Here is a 27,814-nt window from a genome sequence, read left to right as displayed (position 1 = left end):
CCTTACTCACCCACCCAGCAGCGGACTCAGGTGAGTGTTATCATGCACAACACTGCTGTCGGTGCGGCCAATACGCACACACCGGCGATCACCTCCGTTGCGCCCGCCGCGGGTACACCGATCGTGCCTTTAGTCCCTCTCGCACGGTGTCTGGGGGCGTGGGAACAGCTTCCCAGCCCGTCGCGTTGGCTTTTACGCACGATTCGTCTCGGCTACGCGATCCAATTTGCCCGGCGTCCCCCCAAATTCTCCGGCGTTCGTTTCACTGCGGTGAGAGCTGCCGATGCGCACGTCCTCCGTGCGGAGATCGCTGTCCTACTGGCGAAGGACGCGATCGAGCCGGTCCCTCCAGCCGAGATGAGGTCGGGGTTTTACAGCCCTTACTTTATTGTACCCAAGAAAAGCGGCGGCTTGCGACCGATCCTGGACCTGCGTTCGCTGAACCGTGCACTTCACAGAATGCCGTTCAAGATGCTGACGCCCAAGCGCATATTTCCATGCATTCGTCCAAACGATTGGTTCGCATCCATCGACCTGAAGGACGCGTACTTCCACGTATCGATTCTCCCCCGGCACAGGCCGTTTCTCCGCTTTGCGTTCGAGGGGCGAGCATACCAGTACAAAGTCCTCCCATTCGGGCTCTCTCTGTCTCCCCGTGTATTCACCAAAGTAGTGGAGGGGGCTTTAAAACCCCTGAGAGAGAAAGGTGTGCGCATTCTCGCGTATTTAGACGATTGGCTCATAATAGCTCAAACACGTCAGACGCTGTGCGATCACAGAGATTTAACTCTAAAACACCTCGCTCGTTTGGGTCTTCGGGTCAACTGGGAAAAGAGCAAGCTTTGCCCCGTGCAGAGAATCTCTTTTCTCGGGATGGAACTGGACTCGATCGATTTGACAGCTCGTCTAACAGAAGCGCGTGTACAGTCGATTCTGACTTGCCTGAATACATTCAAGAGCAAGAGCGCGGTCCCGCTGAAACAATTTCAGAAGCTCCTGGGGCATATGGCAGCAGCCGCAGCTGTAACTCCGCTCGGACTGCTTCATATGCGACCGCTTCAGCATTGGCTTCACGATCGAGTCCCGAGGAGAGCGTGGCTGCGCGGCATTCACCGTGTTATCATTACACCTGCGTGTCGTCGCACTTTCACTCCGTGGTCAGACCGTGCGTTTCTCCGAGCCGGTGTGCCTCTGAGACAGGTCTCCAGGCATGCAATAGTATGCACAGATGCTTCGGACACGGGGTGGGGGGCCACGTACGATGGGCTTGCGGCTTCGGGGGTCTGGACGGCACCCCAGCTGCATTGGCACATAAATTGCCGAGAAATGTGGGCTGTATATCTTGCGCTCGTCCGTTTCAGCAACGAGTTACAGGGCAAAGATGTATTAGTACGCACAGACAACACTGCGACCGTGGCGTACATCAATCGTCAAGGCGGTTTACGCTCGCGTCACCTGTCGCATCTCGCCCGTCATCTCCTCACTTGGAGTCAGAAGAATTTGAGGTCTCTTCGTGCCATTTACATCCCGGGCACGCTCAATGTAGAGGCGGATGCGCTCTCTCGGGCTGCGCGTCCCGGCGAATGGCGACTCCACCCTATTGCGGTTCAGCAGATTTGGAGACGTTTCGACAAAGCGCAGATAGATCTGTTTGCTTCCCCAGAGACGACCCATTGTCGCCTGTTCTATTCACTAGCCGACGACTCGCTCGGCGTGGATGCATTGGCACACAGCTGGCCGCGAAACATGCGCAAATACGCGTTCCCTCCGGTGAGCCTCATTGCGCAAACCCTATGCAAAATCCGGGAGGACGAGGAGAGCGTGCTGTTGGTGGCACCGTATTGGACAACCAGGAGTTGGTTTCCAGAACTCTCTCTCCTCGCGACAGCCCCTCCGTGGAAGATTCCCCTGAGGAAGGACCTTCTTTCTCAACAAGAGGGCACATTATGGCACCCGCGCCCCGACCTGTGGAACCTCCATGTGTGGTCTCTGGACGGGGCACGGAGGATTTGAGTGATTTACCGCAAGAGGTATCTAACACTATTGCTGCTGCGCGAGCGCCGTCTACGAGACAGGCTTACGCGCTTAAATGGAACCTGTTTGTCGACTGGTGTTCTTCCCAAAGTGAAAACCCCCGAGAATGCCCGATTAGTGTTGTGCTTTTATATCTCCAGCGCCGTTTGGAGAATAGGCTGTCACCATCCACTATTAAGGTCGATATAGCTGCGATATCAGCTCACCATTCACCCGTAAACGGTAGGACAGTGGGTCAGCACGACCTGGTCATTAGATTTCTTAGAGGCGCTCGAAGACTGAATCCTTCGCGTCCTCCCTCTATTCCTCCATGGGACCTGTCCTTGGTGCTGAAATCACTCCAGGAAGCCCCATTTGAGCCTCTGCATAGTGTGAGTGTTAAATTTCTTACTATGAAAACATTAACTCTCCTTGCTTTGGCTTCTGTTAAGAGGATAGGGGATATTCATGCATTTTCGGTCGATGAATCGTGCCTTCAGTTCGGGCCGGCTGCATCCAGCGTAACACTGAGACCCCGGCCCGGCTTTGTGCCCAAAGTTCCCACCACTCCTTTCAGAGATCAAGTGGTGAACCTCCAAGCGCTGCCTTTGGAGGAGGCAGACCCAGCCATGGCTTTGTTATGCCCTGTTCGTGCACTACGTGTGTATATAGACAGGACGCAAAGTTTTAGGACCTCAGATCAGCTCTTTGTTTGTTACGGTGGTCAGCAGAAAGGAAAAGCTGTCACCAAGCAGAGGATGCCCTTATGCAACAAACATATATTTCTCAATATATTACATGACAATATATTTAATGTGTCTCCATATATTGTGAAATTTACAAAGTAATATATATCATGATATATTATATAAAAATATATTATATATATGTAAGTGATATATTGCAATATATTATACAATACTGCAATTATTGCCGTTTTCATATATTGATTAAATACATCTCATTATACTATTTAATATATCCCATAATATATTGGAAATATATGAAGTAATATATTGATGCATATATTCTAAATGCATGTAATATATTGCAGTATATATTGGCAATATATGGAGTAATATGTTGATAAATATAATCTTAATGTATGTTATATATTGCAGTATATATTGGCAATATATGGAGTAATATGTTGATAAATATAATCTTAATGTATGTAATATATTGCAGTATATATTGGCAATATATGGAGTAATATGTTGATAAATATACTCTTTATCTATGTAATATATTGCAGTATATATTGGCAATATATGGAGTAATATGTTGATGCATATATTCTTTATGTATGCAATATATTGCAGTATATTGTAAAATACATGAGTAATATGTTGATACATATATTCTATATATATGTAATTTATTGCAGTATATTGATAAATATAAATAATTGTCGCTTTTAATATATTGCACGTGAATATAATATATGTGTTTATATATCTCAAAATATGCAATATTATATTTACAAATATCCACCATATTGTATTCCGATTGATATGCAAAAATGTATTAACAATATATGTACAGATATAGTGTCACATGTATGTTTACTATATTGTAGAATATATTTTAAATAATATGTAAAATTATATAGAAATATATACATAAAAATATGTACACACATTTATACCACATATTAACACAGACTAATGGATAATCTATCAAAAGCCACCTTTATTTTCTTTTAATCAGGCACACATACTAAAACTAATTTGAGGTAGAGAGCTAAACAGACCTATTACAACCACAAGAGATTTTGCACATGGTCAGACAATGTGGTTTGCTTTACATTACATAAATGTCTTGCATTACATTAACATAAATTACATTTTAAAAGAGTGACATAAAACAGAAAATATACAAAATATAAATGAAAGCAATTTAAATTACAAAGGTCTATTTATTTCAAACTTTCAGCAGTGCCGTTATACAGTTAAAAATACAATATAAACAAAATGCACAGACAATAATAGATATAAACAAACTTTCAAGGAGCTTTGGCAATGTGAAAAAGCAAAGACATAAATTACCAAAAGAACAGGCCTTTATCCTGGCTAGGAGTCCATCTTGGCTCTTCACTGGTTTAAATTACTTATATACCCATGCTTTTGCACTTCACCTGGTGTCTTAGCTCGCATATTCTACTGTTGATGGATTTTCTAACATCAGCTTTGGCCGTGGAAACTGGTTTAAAACAGCATCTGTGGAACAAAACAACAACGATTACTCTCTCCCTTCTCACTCCTTCCCCTCTGGTTCACAAAAATCTCTCCTAAAGAGATGCAATCAAAACTGGAAAGCACCACCTCTGAAAACTATGTACCTTGTAAAGCTTGAAGTTTTTCCTGGGTTGAGAGCATGCCAATGATCAGTCTCCTTCTCAAGTTTTACTGGTGGTTAGCAAACAACTTTTAGGTGCATTACCGCCACCTACTGATTAGGAGTATGAGTTAGGACTATAGGTCAGGACCAGAGATGTATAAAGTACTAGGGACCCAGACTTGAGTAAAAGTACAAGTGCTCTATCAAAAAAGTGACTTGAGTAGAAGTTGAAGTGCTCTTTAAGCACAGCACTTAAGTGGAAGTACTAAAGTATTAAACATGTTTTGTACTTAAGTATTGCAAGTAGTTTATTTTAAAATATACTACTCAAGTACTGAAAGTAAAAGTACAAGTATTGTGTAATGTAGTTATTAAAGAAAACAGTCAAAAGTTTGAATATAATATTGTTTATATTATTTCAAATGTTTTAGCTAAAGGACACTCACAATTCCTTTGGCTGTAGCAGGAGTACAAAGACAGGACTGTTCAGATAATTTAGATTAATTTAACCAAATAATTAAATATTAGTCGATATAATGGTAATAGGTACAGTAAAGGTACAAGGTGTTTCAATGAACTTAAGTTTCCTTCTTTCACGCACACTCGCCCTTTCTCACGCATTCTCTCTCTCTCTGTCTTTCTCGCGCACTTTGGTTCTCTATTTGCTTCACTTTGTCCACAACCCCGGCTCATATTTGGGAGTGAGAGGGAGGGAGGGGTCCGCCCTTCACTATCTCCGATTGGTTTAGAACACGATCTGTGTGTGTTTCTAATGTGTATCACCGCTCTGGCAGTGATAATGTGGGTTTGGAATGATTCGTAACATTTGAGTGTAACGAGTAACTATGCAGCACATAAAAAATGTATCGGAGTAAAAGTATTAAACTCATCGAAAATATGTACTGAAGTAAAAGTGGAAGTAGGAGAAAAAATATATACTTCAGTAGAGTACAGATACTGTCTTTTAGTACTTAAGTACAGTAGTGAAGTAGTTCTACTTCGTTACTATACATCTCTGGTCAGGACCTATCAGCCTCATTGTTGCTAGTCACAGGTATGTGTCCTTGTCCTCTCCTCGCGCCTGAATCTCAGCTTCCTACTCAAGCATTATGCTCCATCGCCTTTGGCACGCATTCTGGTTGAAGCAGTCGGTGCTGAGTAGAGTACTGACAAATGTAGAAAATGAAAGAAAGGTCTCTGCTGTTTCAATAAAACTGTTATTTGTGTAATGCAGATTTTTGTCTTTAATATTTTCTTTAGGCTATATGCCATGCATATTCATGAATATGCTGTAGTTGTTTATTTGGAAAGAAAAAAAAAAAGTTAAATCATATATACATACATACATACATACATACATACATACATACATAGCACATCCATATATTCATGGGCATTGCTAGATATAAAGCTCTACTGGGGCACAGGCCCCCCATTTTTTGCTGACTTTTTTGAAAGCCTGCTGTGTGCAAGAAGTGTGCAACACTTCTATACAATGTCCTTTGCTCAACCCACTATTCTACAGTTCAACAGTTACTGCAAAAGATACATATATACAAGTATAATCTTCGTTATACCTAACATTATTACACATTTCCTGAAACTATGCCTCATATTCTCAAAACAGTAAAGACAATTCCATAAAGTCTCACACAATACTCCAAACATCATATTTTCAGGTCAAAATGAAGCTCTACACTCAAAACCATTCACTCTTACTGAAATACCAAACTTTTCCCTCAGACAACACACACAAGCTTTCAAAAACACACACACTACAATATAGTATTACACACTTGTGCAATCAATTCAAAACAATATATCCAAAACTGGTAAGTTGCTTGTGGTTCTCCCCCTCAAAAACCTTTTTTACATGACCAAAAAGACACAATCAATGTATGCATTTTTATTCATTCATGTGCTATACACAGCACAACTGTAAATTGTAATATTTCGCCTCAACATCCCATCTTAGTTCTGGGTCAGGCCAGAGAATCTCATCCACATCACAGGCTATATTGGTCCTAGCCAAACAGCAAGGGTAAAATCCTCTTGCCTGATCCACCCCTTGCATTCATCTGCTGATATGTCTATCTGTATGGAAGGCAATTTGATGCATTTCTTTATTCCAGTAGCATAGTCCAACAGTGTATGCACACTAAAGTTACTGTATAGAGCAGTCTTACTGTAAGTACACCTATCTGTTTTCCTCCCTGAAGGCTCTGAAGATGGAGGCATAAGTAAAGCGACTCAAATTAGGCTTTACTCGTTGCTCAGCCTCCCTCATAGTCATACCATGGACCAGGACATGGTCAACTAGAGTGGCTTGTATTTCACCTTGAAATTGCTTGTCACCTTGCCCTTCATCTCCTTCCTCCTCTTTCACCACGTCCTCCTCCTCTTCCTCCTCCTCCACTATGTCCTCTTCCTCCTCCTTCACCACGTCCTCCTCCTTTCCCTCCTCCTCTCCCTCCTCCTATTCCTCTCCCTCCTCCTCCTCGACCTATTTCTTCATCATGTCCCCTCCCTCCTCCTTTACCATGTCCTCTTCCTCCTCCTTCACCACGTCCTCCTTCTTTCCCTACTCTTCTGCCTCTTCCTCTCCCTCCTCCTCTTCCTACTCCTCCTCGACCTATTTCTTCATCATGTCCTCTCCCTCCTCCTTTACCATGTCCTCTTTCTCCTCCTTCACCATGTCCTTCTTCTTTCCCTCCTCCTCTTCCTCCTCCTCTTCCTCGACCTATTCCTTCATTTCTCTGTGGATCCATTGTTTCAAAGCTCAATGAACAGATTCAGGCCCTTTTATGTATCTATTGAAGGATCTGATTGCTGTGTGTTCAATTTTGACTTTTAGTGTTTCCAGCTTGGTAATTGTTTGCTAAGCTGTGCTGACTTGAGTGAACAGTATTGAATGCTAGTGCTTTCCATATGACCAGATGGTGTAAGCACTGAGAAATGTAAGGATTTGTGTGTAGAGTTTTGAAGTAACAGTTCACCAAAACTGACTCATGTGTTAACCAAGGTGAAAAAGTAGTACACTTCCATAGTGTATTTTAAGTGCTTTATTTTCACACACTAATTTTGTACTTAAGAAGTACTAAAGACAAATTTTTAGTATATTAAGATGTTCTTAAGATCATCTTAGTGTACTTCACTGTGCTATTTTGAGACACCATAAATATGAACTAAAATGTGCTAAAAATGTATTTAAAAAATGTATTTATGTACCACTTGTAGTAAACTTGAACCCATCTTTGTATAAAAGTTGTGTTCAAGATTAATACAAGTGTTAACTAAATAAGTTTTTTTATACAGAGATAGTATGTTAAAAGTGCATGTTAGTTCATATTCATGGTGCCTCAAAATAGCACAGTGAAGTACACTTAGATAATCTTAAGAACATCTTACATCTGTCTCAGCAACAATTCAATTCTACAGACTTGACAAGGTTTTCCTGAGATTTTTCCTCTAATGTTTCAGACCTGATCGGGTGAGGATGTAGTTTGTCTTACCTCCTTAAAACTCATCATCTCTCTTGTCTGCTTCGCTTTCCCTGCTTTGCACAAAACATGTTCATCTAAAGAAGCCAATAATGATCGAGTCAAAATAAGATTATTATTATTATTTAGAAACTTACTTTAGTCTGGTCATGTTTTCATAAGCTAAGTCACTCGCGTGGCATCACCTTTTGAATGCGGTTGTGTGCAATGCGGATGAGCGCAAGACGTGCGCGGACATGGATACGTGCGTGCACGAGTCAATGCGACTGCTTCGTTACAAGCGTAAATTGGGTAACTACATTGCATATAGATCCGTTTTTGCCGCGATTATCTTTGTAAAGGAATACACTATTTAACTGCTAAAATTTAAACTTGAGATTTACACCGGGGCACAAAAGATTTACACTGGGGCATGTGTCCTGGTTAAAGGGGTCTAGCGATGCCCCTGCATATATTGCAGTATATTAAATCATATAAAGACAAACTATTACATGGAAAAACATAGTGCCCTTTTTGGTCTTGGTTACAATATATTTTGTATCAATATATACATGTATGGTCTATTCATATACTGCAATATAATGGAAAATATACATATTAAATCCTATATATGGGAATATACTGCCTAATATATTACATGATATTTTCTATGCATATATTACAATATATTGGGAAATATAAATATTAAATCCGATATATGGTAATATATTGCCTAATATATTACATGATATTTTCCAATATACTGCAGTATATGTTTGTTGCATAAGGGTGTCCCATTGGATTGTGGATACTATAGCCCTTGCATATCAAAAGCAGAATGTGCCTTGTCCATTTAATTTACGTGCTCACTCTACACGCAGTGTGGCATCATCTTGGGCACTGGCTCGCGGTTCCTCGCTAACAGATATTTGTAGAGCTGCAGGCTGGGCGACACCTAATACGTTCACAAGATTCTATAGTGTTCGTGTCGAACCGGTTTCCACTCGGGTTCTTTCTACTAACTAGTTAAGAATGCCGAGGGTCGGCTCGTGTGTCGGCTTGGAGCCTCTATTTTGGTGCTGCACATCTGCACCAATATGGAAGGCCATCGGGGAAAAAACGTCAAAAAAACTGTTTTTGCCTCTCCTCCACCGCCCTGATAGCTGGTGTTGCGGAGCATCCGCTGTCAACCTATCACTGATGTATTCTCTGTAAACCTGTGTAGGCTAGGCGTCCACATTTGTCCCCTACGTGGGGTTCATTTGTGTGTATACTCCGTGGGGTACTAATCCTCCACGTTTTCCTTAGCAGAGCCTGCTCTGCATCTCTCTGCATACTATGTTTTGTTCAGAGACTTTTTATGAGCAACCTATCGGTTGTTTCATATTTTTATGTCATCCATTCAACCTTCTTAGGGGATGGCTTCCGCAGTGTTCTAGCTCCGCTCAGTTTAGACGCTTCCCCAGTTCGCTGCTTCACTATCGTGGGTTAAGGAACAGGTAGTGACCGGCCTTCTGCATTTCGCCTTAGGTTCCGCCCCCTATGTGGAGGGCGGAGGGCTTTTACAGACACTGGAAGGGTTCAGCTGCAGTGGCGTTTTGGTAGGGATTCCCAATTCGTCGGTCACGACGTGACGTCGTAGTGACCGACTGAAAGGGAACGTCTCGGTTACGTATGTAACCCTCGTTCCCTGAAGGAAGGGAACGGAGACGTCACGTCCCGTCGCCACAGTTTGCTGTTCCATTGCTGTTTTTCAGGCCGGGCACTGTTGCTCGGCTTCTCAGCAATAATATAGCTAATTTGGTATTGTGCACCTGCGGCTTATATACGCACCTGGCGGGGCGGCGCCGGCATTATGCAAATACCTGCATGCCAAGTTCATTGGCGTTTTTATAGTTTCTCGAAGTAGATAGGTCACCCGCGGAGCGGTTCCCAATTCGTCGGTCACGACGTGACGTCTCCGTTCCCTTCCTTCAGGGAACGAGGGTTACATACGTAACCGAGACGTTTCTGTTTGATACCTTTACAGGAATACAAAACAGAATGCAATTTTGGGTAGATTATCTTACCTTAAGGACCCTACATTGTTAGAAAAAAGTCAAAATATGTACCCTAACTGGGGCAGCGCCCTTTAAAAAGGTAATTGTATGGACCATTAGGTACAGATATGTACTGGTAAAAATTTAGTATCAATATGTACCTTTGAGATACTAATATGTATTTTTGAGGTACTAATAAGCTCTCTTTGGTCCCAGAATGTACTTCTGAGGTACTTAAATGAAATCCTTATGTGCAAAGCTGTACTTTTTGAAAGGGTACAGCCCCAGTGACAGAAAAGGTACAGTTTTGTACCTTTATTTCTGAGAGTGTACTGTACCAATATGTACCTTTGAGATACTAATATGTATTTTTGAGGTACAAATAAGCTCTCTTTGGTCCCAGTATGTACTGAGGTACTAAAATGAAATCCTTCGGTGCTGTACTTTTTGAAAGGATACAGCCCCAGTGACAGAGAAGGAGTTTTGTACCTTTATTTCTGAGAGTGTGGGGCCTGGCCATAGAAATCCCAGTGATAAGCAAAGAGTAACATGACCCAACTTCCCGTAAGTCGCGCCTACCCTTTTTTATCCATTTCAGAAGCCATTTCACTCGGATATACGTCACGACGGGAAAAACAGGGCAATCACCACTTCCGTTTCATTGTGACTTTAAACATCTTCATTTAACTAAGTCCTAGTCCTGACTTTAGCTAAACCTTGTCTGTGAAACCAGGCCTATACAGATGCAGTGCATTAAATACAGGGTTTACAAATGCTCTTTTGTTATGGTTAGGGTTATGTGTTTAAACTTCAATAAACATATTTATTCTGTCTTTATATTAGATTAATGTACACATCCATGAGAAACCAGGAATTTCCTTCTTGGAAGTGAAAGGAGATCTGAGCACCAATGATCTGGCCAATGCCATCAAAACCACCAGAGCTGACAAAGATGTAAGGATAGATTAGGAAAGATGATGTATATTTTTGTATAATTCATGTACACTACACAAGATAACCAAACTGAACATTTCAGGCATGGGTGACCTTTTTCCCCACTCGAGATCAGCAGAGAAGTTGCAAAAACTGTGATAAAAATGGGTTGAAAGGAGACCTGCTCATTACATACGATGTTGAAAGACAAAATCCTAATGGAGAAATGACAGTGAGTGTTTTTGACAATGACTAAAGGATGTATCAAATGCTAAGAGGTCATGAGGAAATAAAGACATAAATGGTTTTAAAATTCACTTTTTTATTTTCCTCAGGTATCAAACGGATATTTTGTGCACAACTTTGCACCCTCAAGTCTTCCACGCATTTCCAAAAATGTAGTGTTTATCATTGACCGAAGTGGCTCTATGCGCGGCAAAAAAATCGAGCAGGTAAATAACAAAGACGAATGTCGAAATCTGTCTGTACTTATTAAGAGATTAAAATATAGCCACAACATTTCTTAAATGTCCTTGCTAAGGTGAGGGTCGAAATACAATGCAGCTATTTGATATTCTGAAAATGTTTGATTTAACAAATAAATAATTTATTTTCTTTAATTTCTTAATTTAGTTTTTTTTTTAAATGTAGTGGATTTGATGTGTTGGGCTTTTCGTTTTAGTTTCTTGTTGAATATTGACTTTATGCCTTTTTGTTGTAATTATATTTAGTAATAAAAATACACAGTACATTGTAAACATTAAACATTAGTACATGTCAAACAGCTGAATGTCGCGACTTACAGACCAGAATCAAGTATTCCTGATAGCCGTGTAATAAATAATATTTGTATACAGTAGAAATAACTGACACAAGCTGATTTAAGTGTTATCGTTTATTAGACGCGTTTGGCACTGCTGAGGATTTTGAGTGATCTTTCTGAGGACGATCACTTTGGATTGATCACCTTTGACCATCAAATTGAACTCTGGAAGCGTGAACTCCTTAAAGCTACTGAGGCAAACCTGGATGATGCAAAATCTTTCGTGAAGAACATTGAGGACCACGGATGTGAGCTCCTAGTGTTAGATGAAAAAAGTGCAAAGATAAAATGTGGATGTAACCATAGATATGTATAATAAAGGCTAGATGTCTCGCCCGCGCTGCTGGCCAATTAAGTGGAACGTCCGCATTTGGCGGCCTTCTTACCACAGGGCGATCGCTCACTCGTAGCATTATGTTTTAATGGTGCAAGTACTTTTAAGTGACCATACCTTGTATAATTTTCTACCGATTTTCAAACGGTTTGCTTTGTTATAAACGTCAGAGATGTACCTATAACACTATACTTATACTAAAAAAAGGTTTTTTCATGAAACATGTTAAAGCATCCAATTATAGCCACGTTAATAATGTTTATAAGAAACCAAACCATTTGAAAATCCGTAGAAAATTGAGCAAGTTATGGACATTTAAAGTGTACCATTAAAACACAAAGCTACGAGTGAGCAATCGCCCTGTGGTAAGATGGCCACCAGGTGATGACATTAGAGACTCCGGCGTAACACATCTAGCCTTTTTTATACATATCTATGGACGTAACCGTGAAAGATATGTTTTTTCTTTCACAGCCACAGACATAAACGCTGCAGTGCTGGAAGGAGTAAAGATGATCAATCGGCACCCACAAGAGGGAACGGCCTCGATCTTAATTCTACTGACTGATGGAGATCCCACAACAGGCAACCAATCATTCATATACACAAACAATAAATGAATGAAAAGATATCAGAGCTGCTTTAAATCTTGCAGCTGTGTCTAATACCTTCTTTACAGGTCCACAAGTAGGGTGGCCATTCGTGCCAGTTCCGCCGGACACGTCCCGAACATGTTTTCGGGTTCGTTCTCCGGAAGTCGCGTTGCTCGACCGCATATACGTCATCAAGGTTCCAACATTTCAGTTAAAAAACACATTAGAAAAATAATATTTATTTATTTTAAGACATACAATCATTGTAGTTTCATTCTTACCTTGAAATGTAACGGTTGCTTTTTGAAATTAAACCCGAAAAATATTAAACCTTGATGACATATGCAGTCGACCAACGCGACTTCGGGAGAACGAACCCGAAAACATGTTCGGGACGTGTCCGGCGGAACTGGCACGAATGGCCACCCTATCCACAAGACAAATTTTAGGATGCTTAACAGGCACAAAACAGGACACCCCAAAAATATTCTTTCAATTATACTGTCAAATCAGTGTGCAAGGTTTTTAATGGCAGCTTTAGTTTTTGCTGCCTCAAATGCAACTTATTTAAAAAAAAACAAATCAAAGACATTAACTCATTCCCCACCAGCCTTTTTTTTGAAAAGTTGTCCGCTAGCATTTTTTGTGATTTTTACAAAAGTTTCTTCTATAAATATACAAATATACAAATATATCAAATGAAAGAACATACATTCTGCTTTCAAACAAACAATAAACAAACAAAACGGGGAAATTTTTTTTCATCCTATCTATATTTTTCCCTCTGCTTATAAACAATAAAAAATAGACGAGCTGCACTTGATGTAAAGTCTACAGTGCGTTCAAGACTTAATCTGAATTTTAAAAACCTCTTCATACAGGTGAAACCAACACAGAGAGGATTATGTCTAATGTGAGAAAGGCCATTGAGTCAAAGTTTCCCCTCTATTGTCTTGGTTTCGGATATGATGTGAATTTTGATTTCCTAACAAAAATGTCACTGGAAAATAATGGAGTTGCTCGCAGAATATATGAGGATTCTGATGCCGATCTACAGCTGCAGGTGCAAAACAGTGAATCATTTGTAAACTCACCAACAATACTGAATTATGTCGTGTATTGAAGCGTGTTTAACTCTTTATTTGTTTGGTAGGGCTTTTATGATGAAGTTGCCGTCCCACTCCTAACTGATATTCAACTTAACTACATAGGAGTCTCAAATCTTACCCAGAACAATTTTGCCCTGTACTTCAACGGCTCTGAAATTGTGGTATCCGGACAAATTACAGACAACAATGTGGAGAGCATCAGCACTGAAGTCATCGCAATATCAGTAAGATCCCGGACTAAATCTGTTCACATAGATTTTCTAGCAAAATGACAGATCATATTTAAGCAATTTGACAGAGGTGATGGGTCACTTTGTTTTCAAAGCAGCTTATGAACCCAAGGCGGAAGTGAAATTTGGGATGACACATTTTTTTATTCTTTGGTGCAGAAAGGCAATAAGGTGACGTACCATGATGCTGTTATAACAAAAGATGTAACTGATGTCTTATCTGAACATGAAGATTTTATGGAAAGACTGTGGGCCTACCTTACAGTGAAACAACTTCTGGACAAACAGTAAGTTGTCCAGAAACCCTAATAAAATAATAAAATATTATTTAATGAGAAATGTATATATATATATATATCTCGCTCTCTCCCTCGTAGGGTTCTTCTTGAAGGTGCAGAACAAGAGGCTGTAAAGAATGAATCTCTCAAACTTTCACTCAAATATCAGTTTGTTACACCTCTCACATCTATGGTTGTTACCAAGCCACAGGAAGGTGACGTGGAGATTGCAGACAAACCTAAAGAGGGAAAAGAATCACACAGACCTTCAGTTTCTAGTACATGTAAGTTGTTAAAATGTGTATATGTGTCATACCTCAAAATAAGCACATCAGACATGAACTGCCTTATAAATGAAAATAGTTAAATGTTTAAACAATAGTTTTTTTTAACAATTTGGCAAATTTTAAGATAATAGTTCTAAAAGTTTAGGGTCACTTCAATAAAAAAATTTTTACATGTTCAAAAAAAATATATATTTCGATAAATAGCTTGCAATTACAAAAATGATTGTGCCAACATATTTATCTTTTTACACATCAAAATGTAAAACCTATTTAAAGGGGACAGAGAATGAAAAACCATTTTTACCTTGTCTTTGTTGAATAATGGTAGTCTACCCGCATTCACGAAAATACAAAAAGTCCTAGGCATGCTAAACATCTCAGTCTCATAGAAATTCCTCTTTTAGAAATGTCAGCCAGAAAACGGCCCAATCTGAAAAACAGATGCTTGTGACATCACAGGCATCTCACTGCCCCTCCACTTTAAAATAATTGGCTACATTTTTTGAGTGGCAGCAAAGTCAGCCAATCAGTAATGAGATTGCAAGTTAAGCCAGTATGGGGAGCCAAATAGGTGCAAAACCACTTGTTTAAAATCCCCCACCCTAATAGAGCTATCTGAGAGAGGTTTTTAGGAAGCTTCTAAGGCATTACAGACCCAAACAAAAAATTTGTCTACATGTCTCATTACAGAACAAGGATAAATACCCCGTTCAATCATTCTATGTCACCTTTAAGAAATGGATGATTTGTAGTAAATAATTAAGGGAAAACAGCCAATAAGAGCCCATAATAGATATGATCTCCTTAAATACTGTTCAAAAAACATCTCAGAGTGAGACCTTAAAGGGACACTCCACTTTTTTGAAAATATACTAATTTTCAGCTCCCCTAGAATTAAATATTTGATTTTCCATTCAGCTGATCTCCGGGTCTGACGCTAGCACTTTTAGCGTAGCTTAGCACAATCCATTGAATCTGATTAGACCATTAGCATCACGCTAAAAAATAACCAAAGAGTTTGGACTCTTCTGTAGTTTCATCTGTAGTGTCCCTTTAAGAAGCTGTTTACAAAACAGACCATTTCTGCAAATTCTTCACAAAGAGTTACTACTATTTAAAATACAGTTTTGATTTAATTTTTTTTTTTTGTTGCAATAGAATTCCCAAAGTTGTTAAAAGTTTGTCAAGATTTGTGGCAGGAAGGCAGAACCCAGATGTACTTTTTAACAGAAATGTGAATGCAAAAACACACGATGGGGCAAAAACACAACTAAACAGGCTGATCATAAGCTGAACAAAGACTTTAACAAACTTGACTTTAGACTTGTCACAGGAACATAGACACATCACATGGGCCTGTCATGATCCTGTCACAAAGAGCTAAAAAACTGTGACAAAGTTGCACATTTGTGTTATCTAGTTTTTCATGAGAACACTAGTGTGTACCACTGATCTATATAAATGACTGGATTGCGCATGACATCACACTTGTGAAGCCACCGCGCCGCGATGTTGGTATACCCAAACGTTCTATTAAATCAATGGACGTTATCAGATTTTAATGATAAAATATGACTTTACTCGTCTTCGTTTTTATATGTGAAGTTACCCTGTACATTATTACAACACAAACGTCCAAAGCATGTAAATAGTTATTTACTGAAAGTTGTACATTTTGCGTTTTAAACAGTTATTATACATTCATCTTTATTACAGTATCAGATCAGCAGACAGACCGCAGCATATTTAGTATTAATGACAATAAACGTGCTTATTCTGAAATCTAAATTAATAATCATGCTTTGTACCGTATGTGCATGCAATAATTTGCTAGTTTTGTAATTATGTTATCTAAACTTACAAGTTACCTAAACTAATTTAGAGAAATAACGCTGACCGTCACAGTGTAGCTGAATGTAAAAAAAACTTAACAAATGCAACAGACACACTCACCTTAACGGTTTTTGATAAATCCATTATCCTGCCCGATTAAAACATAAACATTGCAAATAACACCAGAATTAACAAATAATTAACGTACACATATCCTAAAAAATAACCTTGTGTAACTGATACGCTGTAAAGGGGGTAAATTTTGATCATGATTTTGAATGGAAGTCAATGACGCTCTCTGCCGGTTGGGTATACCAAGATGGCGGCTTGAACTCTGCACTGGCTTCACCTCACGCAGTTACGTCAAGCGTTCTATGTGTTGCCCCCCTGGACAATGATCACAACAGTTTCTTCTTTTTGTGAAGTTTATTTGCCCCGGTTCTTTTCTTTTGTTTGTTTTTTTATAACAGATTTGGGACTGAACGTTTCAACAGTGCACAACATACACCAACTGCACTTCTTCTCTCTATCTTTACTTACACCCTTTTCTTCCCACAGCGCCCCCTATAACCCCATACATATTTTTCTTATGTTTTCTTCACGTTATTTTAGTGTAGATTTATAAACAAAAATATGAAACAAATTTAACAATTATTAACTACAATAAATAAAGATATAAATCAAATTAAACAATTATTTGAGGTCATTACACCCTCCCCCACAAAAAAAATAAAATGTTACAAAACATTTTCTCTTTACTTTGAATAAGTACTTCAAATGTAAGTTCCAATCACAGTGTAATGTGCATGCTCTCTCACGGTTTAACAATATAATCAATATTTTCTACTTCTTTATCCAACTGTGACATTACTACAATCATCTAAACTTTTAGACTTGATGCATGTTGAGAGGTGCCTTGTCTTTAGGTTCGCTGGTGGGCCCCCCAGAACATCCTGTAATGACAAGTGGACACAACCACATACACCTCCACAATGTATTAACACATTTTAAATGTCACTTTAGTAATACATTAATCTCTTAATGGTTAATTCAACCCTTCAACTATGTCTTAAACTGGCAAAACTAATAATCTGTGATATAGCATTATTACAACTGTAGCCTTACAATTTTCTTTTTTTTATATTTAACTATGAACTTAACTATTTCAATTAGATTGCTTAGTTTGAAGGATACAGATTCAGGTGGTCAATGCTCAATTGTGGTAATGCATAGCAGGTTGCTACGTCTGTATTTCCTTCACAAACACTCCAGTTCACTGGTCGAAGTGTGGGCTCACCCAGGGTGTCATACGTGTATAGATTCTTTGGTCGTCTGGTTCTGGCAGAAGTTCTCCTTACAGGTTCTGATGCTAAGTCACCATCTTCAGACTCTGCTTCTCCAATAGATCCCTCCTCCAGCTCCCGCTCACCTTGGAGACCTCCCAGCACTTCCTCATCGGACTCTGAGTCAGGTAAGTTCTCAGGTTTGTCAACAATTTCTTCAATTTCAGGTTCCTTTTCAGGTTTTCTATTTCTCTCCTCTCTTCTAGGGCGGAATTCTGCTGCACATGGGTCCAGAACTGTTTGCTGCATTGGCACCCACAAATCAATCTCGTCATCACTGGAACTGTCAGTGCTGTTATGGTAAGTATTTTGATGTGGTTGTTTTTCCTGTTTTGATTGGTTCCTCTGGCACCCTTTTCTTTTCAGATGCACATCGGCTGTTCTCCGTTCATCAATCAGGTAAGGGCAAGGTAACAAAAGGTTCCGATGCAGTACTCTTTTCTTTCCGATTCCATCCAATGGTTCTACTACATACACCGGGCCATCTCCTCTCCTTTCCTTCACCACATACGTTTGCTTTTCCCAGTACGCACGCAGTTTTCCTGGGCCACCTCTTTCTGACAGATTCCTCACCAACACATGATCACCTGGTTCCAAGACAGAACTCCATGCCTTCTGATTGTAATTCCTCTGTCCCTTTGCAGCAGCCTTCTTCATGTTCTTTTTTGCAATATCATACGCTTCTTGCATAGACTTTTTCCACCTTTCAGCATAGTCGGCATGGGACTGAATGTTCTTGGCTTGCTTTGTGGGGAACACCAGATCAACTGGCAGGACTGGCTCTCGACCAAAGAGGAGAAAAAACGGAGAAAATCCTGTTGACTCATGCACCGTAGAATTATAGGCGTGGACAACTGTGTTCAGGTGGTCTGCCCAATTTGATTTCTCTGTCTCCTCTAGGGTCCTCAGCATCCCCAGCAATGTTCGATTAAACCTCTCTGCCGGGTTAGCTTGGGGGTGGTAGGGAGTTGTACGTGAATGTTTTATCCCACTGTAACTCTGGAGCTTTTGAAACAGGCTGTTCTCGAACTCCCTCCCCTGGTCATGGTGGATTTTTGCGGGGAAACCAAAACGCATAATGAAATCTTCAAAGATCTTTTTGGCTGCTGTCTTTCCAGATTTGTTTCTGGTGGCATATGCCTGGGCAAACTTAGAAAAATGGTCTATGACCACGAGGATATACTCTGCTCCTCCTCTACTTTTCTCCAGGTGCAGGTAATCGATCGAGATCATCTCCAAAGGGGCTGTCGTCTCAATGCTCTGAATTGGGGTTTTGGTGTTCCGGTTTGGTTTCTTCTGTCTTAAGCATCGACACACTCTTGTGACATAATGCTCTATTTCCTCTCTCATCTTCGGCCAGAAGAAACGTGCACGAGCCGCTGCCACCATACGGTCGGCACCAAGATGAGCCATATCTTCATGTAGGTACTTGTATATCATACTTTTCCAGTTTTCTGGGACAACTAACTGGGTTCTGGACATTATTTTCCTTTGCAAGATACCATCCTCATCAATCTGGAGATGATGCCATTCTCGCAGAAGTCGTCTCACAGCCTCTGGTTCCTTCAATTTGTCTTTGTGTTTGAGGTAGGTTTGTTTCTGTTTTAACTCAAGTACTCGGCTGATAACTGAATCACTCAGCTGGGCGTTTCTGATATCCTGGGTTGTTAACCGTTGACTGATCTCTAATCCACCCTTCAGCTCTTCAGGTAAGGCATCTGTGTTGCAGGTGATTGCAGATATCCAGTCCACCTCTCCCCGTCGTTGTGCTTTTAGGACTTCCTCAGTTGATCCTAGGACTTCCGGACAACACTCCTGAGTACACTCTCTGACTGTGATTTCCATGGGCACAGGTCTCCGTGACAAGAAATCTGCATCACGATTTGCTGTTCCTGGTCTATACTTCACTGTAAACTGGTAGTCTGCCAGCTCGGAAACCCACCGTTGCCCCGCTGCATTGAGCTTTGCAGTTTTCATGACATACGTCAAGGGGTTATTATCACTATAAACAGTGAAATGTGGTGCATAAAACAGATAATCACGGAAACGTTCTGTGATTGCCCATTTGAGCCCAAGGAACTCCAACTTCCCAGAATGGAGCTTGTAGTTCTTTTCGGCGGGGGTCAGAGTCCGGGATCCGTAACCCACAACTCGAAGTTTGCCTCCCTGTCGTTGGTACAACACAGCTCCGAGCCCTTCTTCTGACGCGTCAACATGAAGTACAAAAGACTTTTCGAAGTCTGGGTAAGCCATAATTGGCGGGCTTGACAACTCCGTAATCAGCGTCTCCAATGCCTCCTGATGTCTCCCAGTCCACTCCACTGGCTGTGATGGAGGTGCTTGTGAGGAAGAACTCCCTCTCTTTCCTGAGCCTTTAGTCTTGCACTTATTGGATTTTGTCAACAGGTCATATAGAGGCTTGGCTATTCTGGCGAAGTCAGCAATGTATGACCTGTAGTAACCAAGGAAACCCATGAGCTTCCTCACCTCACGAACGGTACTGGGTATTTCCCTCCTTAGAGCTTGTATGGCCTCTATTTCTTTGGGGTTCATGCTATATCCATGTTCAGAAATTATGCGTCCCACATAACAGACTTCCCTCTTGAAAAAGTCACATTTTTCTGGTTTTAGCTTTATACCACACTGTAGCTGTTTCTGTTGTACTCTCCTCACATCCTTTAGATGTTGTTCAAAGTCCTTGCTGAAGACCAACACGTCATCCAGTTAAGGAACACATATATCATCCCTCACTTCTCCGAGACACTCTTCCATGTACCTCTGAAAGGCGGCAGGTGCATTTGTAAGGCCGAAAGGGATCCGGACCCATTCGTAGAGTCCCCAGGGTGTTATGAATGCTGTATAAGCCCTACTGTCTTCACTCATAAAGTCCTGATGATAGGCTTTACCCTGGTCCAGCACCGTGAACCAGGAGTTTCCCCCTAGATTTTCCAGGATCTCTTGAATTCGTGGGATGGGGTGGCGGTCAGGGTGTGTCTTCTCGTTGAGCCGCCGGTAGTCCACACAAAGACGTAAGCTCCCGTCCTTCTTCCTCACACACACCACCGGCGAGGAATAGGAAGACTTTGACTTTTGAATCCACCCCTGACTCAGCAAGTTCTGTATGTGGGTCTTCACCTCTTGATATAAAGGTCGTGGGATCGCATTGTATGTTTTCTGGACAGGTATGTCGTCTTTCAAACGAATCTCCATTCGAAGGTCCTGGATACATCCAGTGTCCCAGTCATCCTTAGCAAACACCCCGCTATTCTCCCTCAATAACTGTTTCACACGTTCCTGTTGTTCTACAGGTAAGTGGCTGAGGTTCACTGGAGGGTCCCATCCTTCACTTTCCTGAACCTTGGGAAGTGTCTCTGGAGGTAAGTCATTGTGGTGTTGTGATGGCTGAGGTTGGAGTCCAGTCGGTGATAGTGGTTTCACTTCCAACTGATGTATGGCATCCACTGTGTGCAGACACCCCAGGACAGTCCGTGCTGTTAGGGTTACATCTTCACCTGTGATATTTTCCACCATCACTGTGATGTTATCATCATCTTTCTGCGGCATCTGGATGAGCTGTTTGTTTACCCTTATTCCTGCAGGCCAGGGTGCCTCTGGGTTGGGCTCCAGCATCACATGTTCTCCCAAGTGAACTGCCTTATTCAGTTTGCCACAGCTGACATTCACCCTTGCACACCTTGACAGAATTATGGGTTTTCGTCCCAGTCTTACAATATGACTGTCGCTGCTGTTTCTGCGTCTCTTCAGAAGTGATAGAATGGTTTTTGCTTTTCTAGGGCTAACTTCCAGAGAGGAACTAAGTGTGTTTATGAGGAGACTTGAAGGAATCTGCTGGGCGGTATTTGCTTGAACTAGCTCCTCGATCACATTAAAGCCGATTATTGGTTTTTCCAATTCGCTGGATGTAATGAGAATTGGCGCTAGCAGGTGTCTGCCCCTTCCTTCAATTTCTGAATTTCCAGACAGACAAAACTCCACTTCCATCCAACCTTCATATGGGATATTCGTCCCGTTTGCCGCTGTCAGGTTGAGTTCTCCCTCCTCGAGTAGCTCTCTCACTGGTCTCACTTTTGTGTCAGGAAGGTGTCGCTTCTTCCACTCTGAGCCCACAATTGAAACCTGCGATCCCGTGTCCCAGAGCACCGATGTATTAACTCCTCCTAGAGAACACTGAACCAAGCATCTGCGTCCCACTAAACTGGCTGTTCTCTCTTGTTTGTTCGACCATAGCCCTTGAGGTAAGCAAGCGTTTGGTAAGCTTTCCACGATGTTTGAGTTAATCTCGATCTTATTTGATGTCACATTGGTCACAGCTCGTTTTCGACATCCCGCTGCCCAGTGCTCGTTGCTGCCGCACTTGTAGCAGTGTTCACATCTCCCCTCTGGGTTGGACTGTTCACACTGAGCACAACGTCTGGTGTTTGCTCGAGCAGGTAGGGGTTGGTTTCGAGTGAATCTCTGGTTGCTGGTTCTGGCTGTCTGAGGTCTTGATGTCTGAGCAAGGCTCGCTACTTGAGAAGTAAGATTTTGGATGGCTTCACAGATCACTTTGTCTCGCGCGTCCAGCTTTTCCATAAGCGTGTTAGACTTTGGGGCTTTCTCTTTCTTCATCCTGTCACCTTTATCTTCTCTGGCATGTTCCTGTTGTTCTTCACTAACCATAGCTACCTTGGCGATTTTTGGTCGTGTGGTTGAAAACTTTGCCCTCCTTTCAAGATCCAGACTATATGACATATTCATCCTCTCCAGAAGTACCTCATCTTCCACCAGCGGGTTGTCCAGGTAGGGTTTTAGATCTGTGCGTATGCTGTCATCATGAAGGCCAGTCAGAACTGTCTGCAAAAACTGACTCTGGATTAGTTCTTGATTGTATCTTAAACCTGTTTTTACATTTTCAGATGCTGACAAAATCCTCTGCCTGAGATCCATGGCTCGAACTAAAAACTGGATGGGAGTTTCTTTGGGTTCTTGAACTGCACGTGTGAGTGAGTGATACAATTCAGTGGCATCCTTTTCAATAAAATGTGCTCTGAGAATTTGTTTAAGGACAGGCAATGTTAGATCTGTTCTACTCTCCAGATAACTTCTCAAGCTGACACCTGGAATTATGGCCTGAATGACCGCCTCAATTATTTCTCCCTCATCATAACCTCTTTTGCATGCCCTGTGGATCTGTCTGTCAAGGCTGGAAAAATTTAATTTGTCTCTCTGGCCCGGTTCACCAATTTGTCCAGTTATTTTTAGTTCTTTTCTATATACTGGATGCATTAATGTGACATTTTCTCCTGAAACAGGTGAATTTGGCATTTTTCTGACTGTTCTCACACATTGTGATCCTGTTGTAGTGTTTATTACAGGTTTTGCTGGTGCAATTCCACTAACGTCCCCAGGGTGGCGCCCCTGGTCAACTTTTTGCTCCATTTCACTATTTGTTTCATGCTCTACACTGGGTGAGCTATCAGTGTCCTCTCCGTCATCATTTCTCAAGCTGTCAATCTTTTCCTTTGTATCTAATAATATAGATAGCCCTTCATCTTCAAGTAAAACAACATCATCTCCCTCTAAATGCTGCAGAATGTGTCTTCTCAGCTCACGAGGTGTGTGTGTCTCACCCTCCTCCACATTTAACTTGAGCATATCACACAAACTTCTCAGTTGTAAAGCAGATAACTCGAGTAATTTGCTCTCTATTTCATCCAATGTAGCTTCCCACTCAGGCAACATTATTGTCATTCAGTGAACACTGTGACTTACGTTTTTTTGTTATCTTTGTTATCCGTTTTCAATTATCCTCTCCGTGATTCGCTGCTCGTATCTCAAGTCACGCTGCACTCGTTGTTTTTTTCATCGCTGGCTGGCTGCTCCGTTGTCCACACTTGCTTTCTTCCTCCCGAAATCCATCAAAACCGGGCGGAAACACCAGTTTTATGTTGCCCCCCTGGACAATGATCACAACAGTTTCTTCTTTTTGTGAAGTTTATTTGCCCCGGTTCTTTTCTTTTGTTTGTTTTTTTATAACAGATTTGGGACTGAACGTTTCAACAGTGCACAACATACACCAACTGCACTTCTTCTCTCTATCTTTACTTACACCCTTTTCTTCCCACAGCGCCCCCTATAACCCCATACATATTTTTCTTATGTTTTCTTCACGTTATTTTAGTGTAGATTTATAAACAAAAATATGAAACAAATTTAACAATTATTAACTACAATAAATAAAGATATAAATCAAATTAAACAATTATTTGAGGTCATTACATATGCGCAATCCAGTCATTTATATAGATCAGTGGTGTGTACACATATGTACACCCCAGAATTCATTTTTAAAATATTGTTTTCATTATGTCATTATGGGGTATGATAATAGATTAATGAAAAAAAAATTAATAAATAAATGTAAACAAAGTATCAGGTTGCAACATATTACAGAACTGATCAGAAAAGTGTAGAGGGTCTGAATACTTTTGGAATGCAATGTATATCACCATACCACATATATATAAACACATTCTTACTTTTCATTTTTATACAGCAAGAAGCCATAAGATACTTTCAGGAACACCATCACGTAGAGTGATGTCATCTAGTCGAGGTAGGTAATGAAACGTCAACCTTACAGTAAGATGCTCAACTATTTTAACGCATTTGTACTAATGTTGCAAGCTGTTTCAGATAGACCTCCAATACTTCACAAACTTTCTAGAGGTAAGCCAATATTTTCCAATATAATTTTTTTTAGGCATGGCCGGTATGCAATGTAAGTCATATTGTAAATAAAGAAAATTTCCTTTATAATTCGCTTACAGCTATAGTGCCTAGACAGAATACATAATGTTATAAAAATTTTTATGTTTTATATGTAGCCTGGCTAATACCAGACCAGTCTCATAGAGAATGACATATGTAGAGCGATATAAATTTAAACGTAACTTTTATCGGGTGCACACAGCTGAAAGCTATGCAACTAAACTGGTAGCTGTATATTGATATTGACTTAGTTGCACTGTGACAACCACAGTACAGGCATAATGACAATATGATAATAAAAAAACACTTACCATTTATAAGGTAATTGTAGGCCCTACTTCGTCAACGACGATGCCTAGTAGGTTGGTCCTAAAACTCAATGGATCCTTCTCGGATATGAAATTGTTTAACGCCAAAAGTTGCTCTTTTTTTAAATAAACTTGCGTTCAAAACTTAGAACACTATCTAAGGCAGCACTGAAAAGTAACTTTGCATCTGCTACCGTGTTCAAAAAACATCTCAGAGTGAAACCTTAAAGGGACATTCCACTTTTTTTGAAAATATGCTCATTTTACAGCTCCCCTAGAGTTAAACATTTGATCTTTATCGTTTTGGAATCCATTCAGCTGATCTCCGGGTCTGTTGTTACCACTTTTAGCATAGCTTAGCACAATCCATTGAATCTGATTAGACCATTAGCATCGGGCTAAAAAATTACCAACGAGTTTCGATATTTTTCCTTTTTAAAACTTGACTCTTCTGTAGTGACATTGTGTACTTTTTTTTTTTAAAGTGGAGTGTCCCTTTAAGAAGCTGTTTACATAAATGACAAGAGACCATTTCTGCAAATTCTTCGCAAAGCGTGACTACTTTTATTTAAAATACAGTTTTTATTTATTTTGGATTTTTTTGTTGCAATAGAATTCCCAAAGTTGTTAAAAGTTTGTCAAGATTTGTGGCAGGAAGACAGAACCCAGATGCAGGTGGGATTGACACAGATTTAACAGAACAGTGAAAGCAAAAACCCACGATGGGGCAAAACACAACTAAAACATGCTGATAATAAGCTGAACAAAGACTTTAACAAACATAAACAGGGGAGTTGATCACAAATGACCAGTGTAGGTGAACTCGGGTCGGTTTTATTGTAAAAGTTAATAAAACATTCATCCTTCTGACTAATAAGAATACAATTTTGTCTACTTTTTGTTTATAGACAGATTTAATGACAAAAATGTGCATAATTAAAAAGGGAGTTTGTTTTAATAATTTGTTTGCCAAAAAAAAAAAAAAAAACTAAATACACTTTTCTTTTTATGTCTTAATTAAAGACATACCCTTATCATACCCATATTATGAAAAACTCGCTTTTTCTGGGTTTTGGGGTGTTCTTTTGTGTCTCTGGTGCTTCCACACACATATAAACTTGGGAAAAAATCCATCCATGCTGTTTTGAGTGAGATACGGGTTTCTGAATGTAATCTGCCTTGAGTCTCAGATTGCACGGTTTCAAAATCAGCTCCGTTGTGACGTAACTAGCCTTGTCGTCACATTCCGTTTGAATTTTCCTGCCCACCACCCCACTCGCAGGTCTTCACCCACCAGGTAACTAGAGAGAACAGAGCAGTCACTTTGCTGATATCCTCTATACTGTTATCATGTCTCACGGAAATAACAGCGCTATTTGGATATTATGGATTATACTCCCGCCTACTTTTAAAAACAAAGTTTTAACGCGTGTTTATTGGAACCTAAAGTGTAATCTCATATACAGTGTGTTATGACGTAAATAGTCCTCAGATTGTAGGTGATATTATACTATTACAAGACTTTCATGCGAAATCTGATGTAAACAACAAACTATATATCTATATTTCACTGATTATACGCTTTTGTGGACAAAAATGGTCATTGGATGTTTTTTGGGATGGTTTTTAATGGATTATTCACACATCTGAAACAGACTGGATTCAATTCGCGATCGTTTTGTCAACACAAAAGGTAAAAAGTCACGTTTATATTTTGCATGTTGTCATCTGGACTTCTGTCACAAAATACTTCATTTATGATGCTAGAGCATCTTTATCTCAAAACAGAGACCATAAACTGATGCTATACCCACTTTTAACGATGTATAGTTAATATTAATTTAATATTATTAATGTTTGTAGACAGTAGGCTATATAGATATTGTTAGCAGCGTTAAAAAACTGACGTCATCCCGCCCAAGAATTGGTGCACGTGGAGTGGGTGAACTTGTGTGTGTGTTTTAGCAGTCATTTGCAATTGAGAACGACGAGTTGGCTAACCACTAGTTAGTTTGCAATGTGGTTTCTCCTGCAAAGCCAGTGACCAGCTACCGTACTTTTTGAAAGTGAACTGCTTTATTTTACAATTCTACATGAACTTACCAAGTAATAGTGTTTTGCCAAACTAAAAGTGTTTTGCCAAACTAACCAAGGCTTTTCCGTCGAGCCTAACGTACCCCCGAGTCTCTTATCACTTTCCCAAGATACAGCGGACCTCCCGCTAGCTTCTAGCAATTAACATGCTGTCCACAAGCAGTATACATCCTTTGCCGGGTCTTAATTTCAGTAATTTGCGAAAACAATGCGTTTGAAAATGTTTTATAACGGGAATATGTTAGCGTTGTCCAGGGCAAAACGAGTGTATTGTTGAGACTGCTACATCACAATTTACTCTCGAATCATTATGATCATCATGAGTTTCTTCTCATGGAGTGTACTTATTAGTGATACTTTTTTGCTTGATTTGTCTGTTGGCAATACATAAACCGTTAATAATAATAATATTTATAACTATATCGTTCATACAGTATTCGCATTCATCATACAAGCACTGAAGGGCCGTTCACATTATAACGATAACTATAACGATAACTATATCATCGTCCACATCACCAAACAATACGTTTATGCTAATTCGCTCACGGCACTCGCGCAAATCACTTGCCTTTAATATTGCTTGTAATAAAAACTTTTGCAGATGTCTTCAACACGCTGCATTTCGCGTAACTCTAAACAGTGTAATCTCTTACCTTTTGGCATAACAGTTAGTTAATGTAATAGATTAAAAAGCATTACGTAGTCAATTTTCACAGCAACTGCAGGTAATCTAATGTTATAGACCTCAGCAATGAGCTTCACTGTCATTTTAAGTGCTCGTGCTGTTGGGAGTCTCTCCTTCGCTGGTTCAACTCCTCTGTCTCTTTCCTTTCATGTTTTCTGACAGTCGGTATCGCATAAAAACTAATTCCAGGGTTCTTTTTGCTGTTGTTAGAACAGCCGTGTATTACACCACACACCATTGCGCGGTTTTAAAAAATTACATCGATAATACCATGCATAATACCCACGCTGCCTCGCTTGTCAATTGACAGACTGACAGT

The 27,814-nt window shown here is 40.3% G+C and overlaps 1 protein-coding gene across 4 annotated transcripts in view; it reads left to right on the top strand.

The window, feature by feature from the left end:
• LOC135718703 (inter-alpha-trypsin inhibitor heavy chain H3-like) overlaps positions 1-27,814 on the top strand; it is a 47,910-nt gene that overhangs the window by 4,665 nt on the left and 15,431 nt on the right. For 2 of the 4 annotated variants that reach the window (XR_012335065.1, XM_065240840.1), the window contains exons 5-15: positions 10,715-10,825; positions 10,908-11,036; positions 11,140-11,256; positions 11,707-11,875; positions 12,436-12,546; positions 13,436-13,617; positions 13,708-13,887; positions 14,053-14,180; positions 14,271-14,455; positions 24,191-24,250; positions 24,322-24,363. Coding sequence is in view for 3 of the 4 variants with exons in the window: in XM_065240840.1 (XP_065096912.1) it covers positions 10,715-10,825; positions 10,908-11,036; positions 11,140-11,256; positions 11,707-11,875; positions 12,436-12,546; positions 13,436-13,617; positions 13,708-13,887; positions 14,053-14,180; positions 14,271-14,455; positions 24,191-24,250; positions 24,322-24,363 (1,414 nt within the window). In the remaining variant the exon portion in view is untranslated. The remainder of the gene's footprint in view (positions 1-10,714; positions 10,826-10,907; positions 11,037-11,139; positions 11,257-11,706; positions 11,876-12,435; positions 12,547-13,435; positions 13,618-13,707; positions 13,888-14,052; positions 14,181-14,270; positions 14,456-24,190; positions 24,251-24,321; positions 24,364-27,814) is intronic. The other 2 variants (XM_065240841.1, XM_073811835.1) reach the window with 2 other exon arrangements.

The sequence above is a fragment of the Paramisgurnus dabryanus genome, chromosome 14 (genome assembly GCF_030506205.2).
Source record: "Paramisgurnus dabryanus chromosome 14, PD_genome_1.1, whole genome shotgun sequence".
Taxonomy (NCBI): domain Eukaryota; kingdom Metazoa; phylum Chordata; class Actinopteri; order Cypriniformes; family Cobitidae; genus Paramisgurnus; species Paramisgurnus dabryanus.
The sequence above is the reverse complement of the archived record's forward strand: the minus strand, read 5'-3'. Positions and strand labels throughout refer to the sequence as shown.